At 47.5% G+C, this 1031-nt stretch overlaps 1 protein-coding gene across 1 annotated transcript; it reads right to left on the bottom strand.

Moving 5' to 3' along the window:
• Nucleotides 1-24: 24 nt before the first annotated feature.
• LOC102849844 (olfactory receptor 18-like) lies at nt 25-954 on the bottom strand. Its single transcript, XM_006898827.1, has one exon. The coding sequence runs from the start codon at nt 952-954 to the stop codon at nt 25-27; it is 930 nt and encodes a 309-aa protein (XP_006898889.1).
• Between the last annotated feature and the right edge of the window lie 77 nt (nt 955-1031).

The following is a 1031-nucleotide window of genomic DNA, read 5'->3' as shown; positions in this document are numbered from 1 at the left end:
GCATGGAAGGCACACGTGTTGACATTAGTTTGTTCTGATGACCAGCCTCCGGAGGGCCCTCTTAATGTCCCGGTTCCTCAGGCTGTAGATGAAGGGATTCAGCATGGGGGTGACCACTGTGTACATCACCGTGGCCACTGCATCTTTCCTGGATATAGAGAAGACAATGGAACTGAGATACACTCCAACACCTGTTCCATAAAACAGGCAAACAACTGACAGGTGAGAAGCACAGGTGGAAAAGGCTTTATATTTTCCACCTGATGACGGAACGCTCAGGATGGAGGAAACAATTCGAATATAGGAGAAAAGGATCCCGGAGATTGGAACACCACCAAAGATGGCACTAATGCAATACAGCACTGTGGTGCTGGCGGAGGTGTCAGAACAGGCAATGTGGAGGAGTTGAGTAGGGTGGCAGAAGAAATGAGGGATTTCCATATTTAGGCAGAAGGTAAGGAGTGACACCATTAAAATGTGCATCTGGGAGTCCAAAAGGCTGATGAATAAAGACAGCAAAAGCAGGAGGCCACAGAGGCGGGGCTTCATGATGGCTGTGTAGTGCAGAGGGTAACAGATGGCCACAAACCTATCATAAGCCATTGCAGTTAGGAGAAGACTATCTAGACATCCAAAAAGGGCATAAAAGGAAATCTGTGTCAGGCAGCCAGCATAGGTGATGGATTGGCTGTGTGTCTGGATGTTCACCAGCATCTTCGGGACCGTGGTGGAGATAAAACCAATGTCAGCCAAGGAGAGGTTGGAGAGGAAGAAGTACATGGGTGTGTGGAGTTGAGCATCAGAGACGACAGTCAAAATGATGAGCAAGTTCCCAATCACAGTGATCAGGTACATGGAAAGGAACATCCCAAAAAGGAGAGGTTTCAGTTCTGGATCGTCAGAAAGGCCCAAGAGGAGGAAATCGGAGATATCTGTTAGATTCTGTGACTCCATGTACCTGAGAGAGAATTTGGAAAAAGAAAAGTTGTGGTTAAGATGAAACAAGCAAGCAGGCACCCAGCAGTGTGTCT

Source organism: Elephantulus edwardii, unplaced genomic scaffold (assembly GCF_000299155.1).
Source record: "Elephantulus edwardii isolate Elephantulus edwardi_28Jun2011 unplaced genomic scaffold, EleEdw1.0 scaffold00237, whole genome shotgun sequence".
NCBI lineage: Eukaryota > Metazoa > Chordata > Mammalia > Macroscelidea > Macroscelididae > Elephantulus > Elephantulus edwardii.
Note: the sequence above shows the minus strand (reverse complement) of the source record. Positions and strands in the feature narration are given on the sequence as shown.

What these genes read in the sequence shown, in the direction of transcription:
- LOC102849844 (XM_006898827.1), bottom strand. Translation starts at nt 954, where the DNA reads ATGGAGTCACAGAATCTAACAGATATCTCCGATTTCCTCCTCTTGGGC.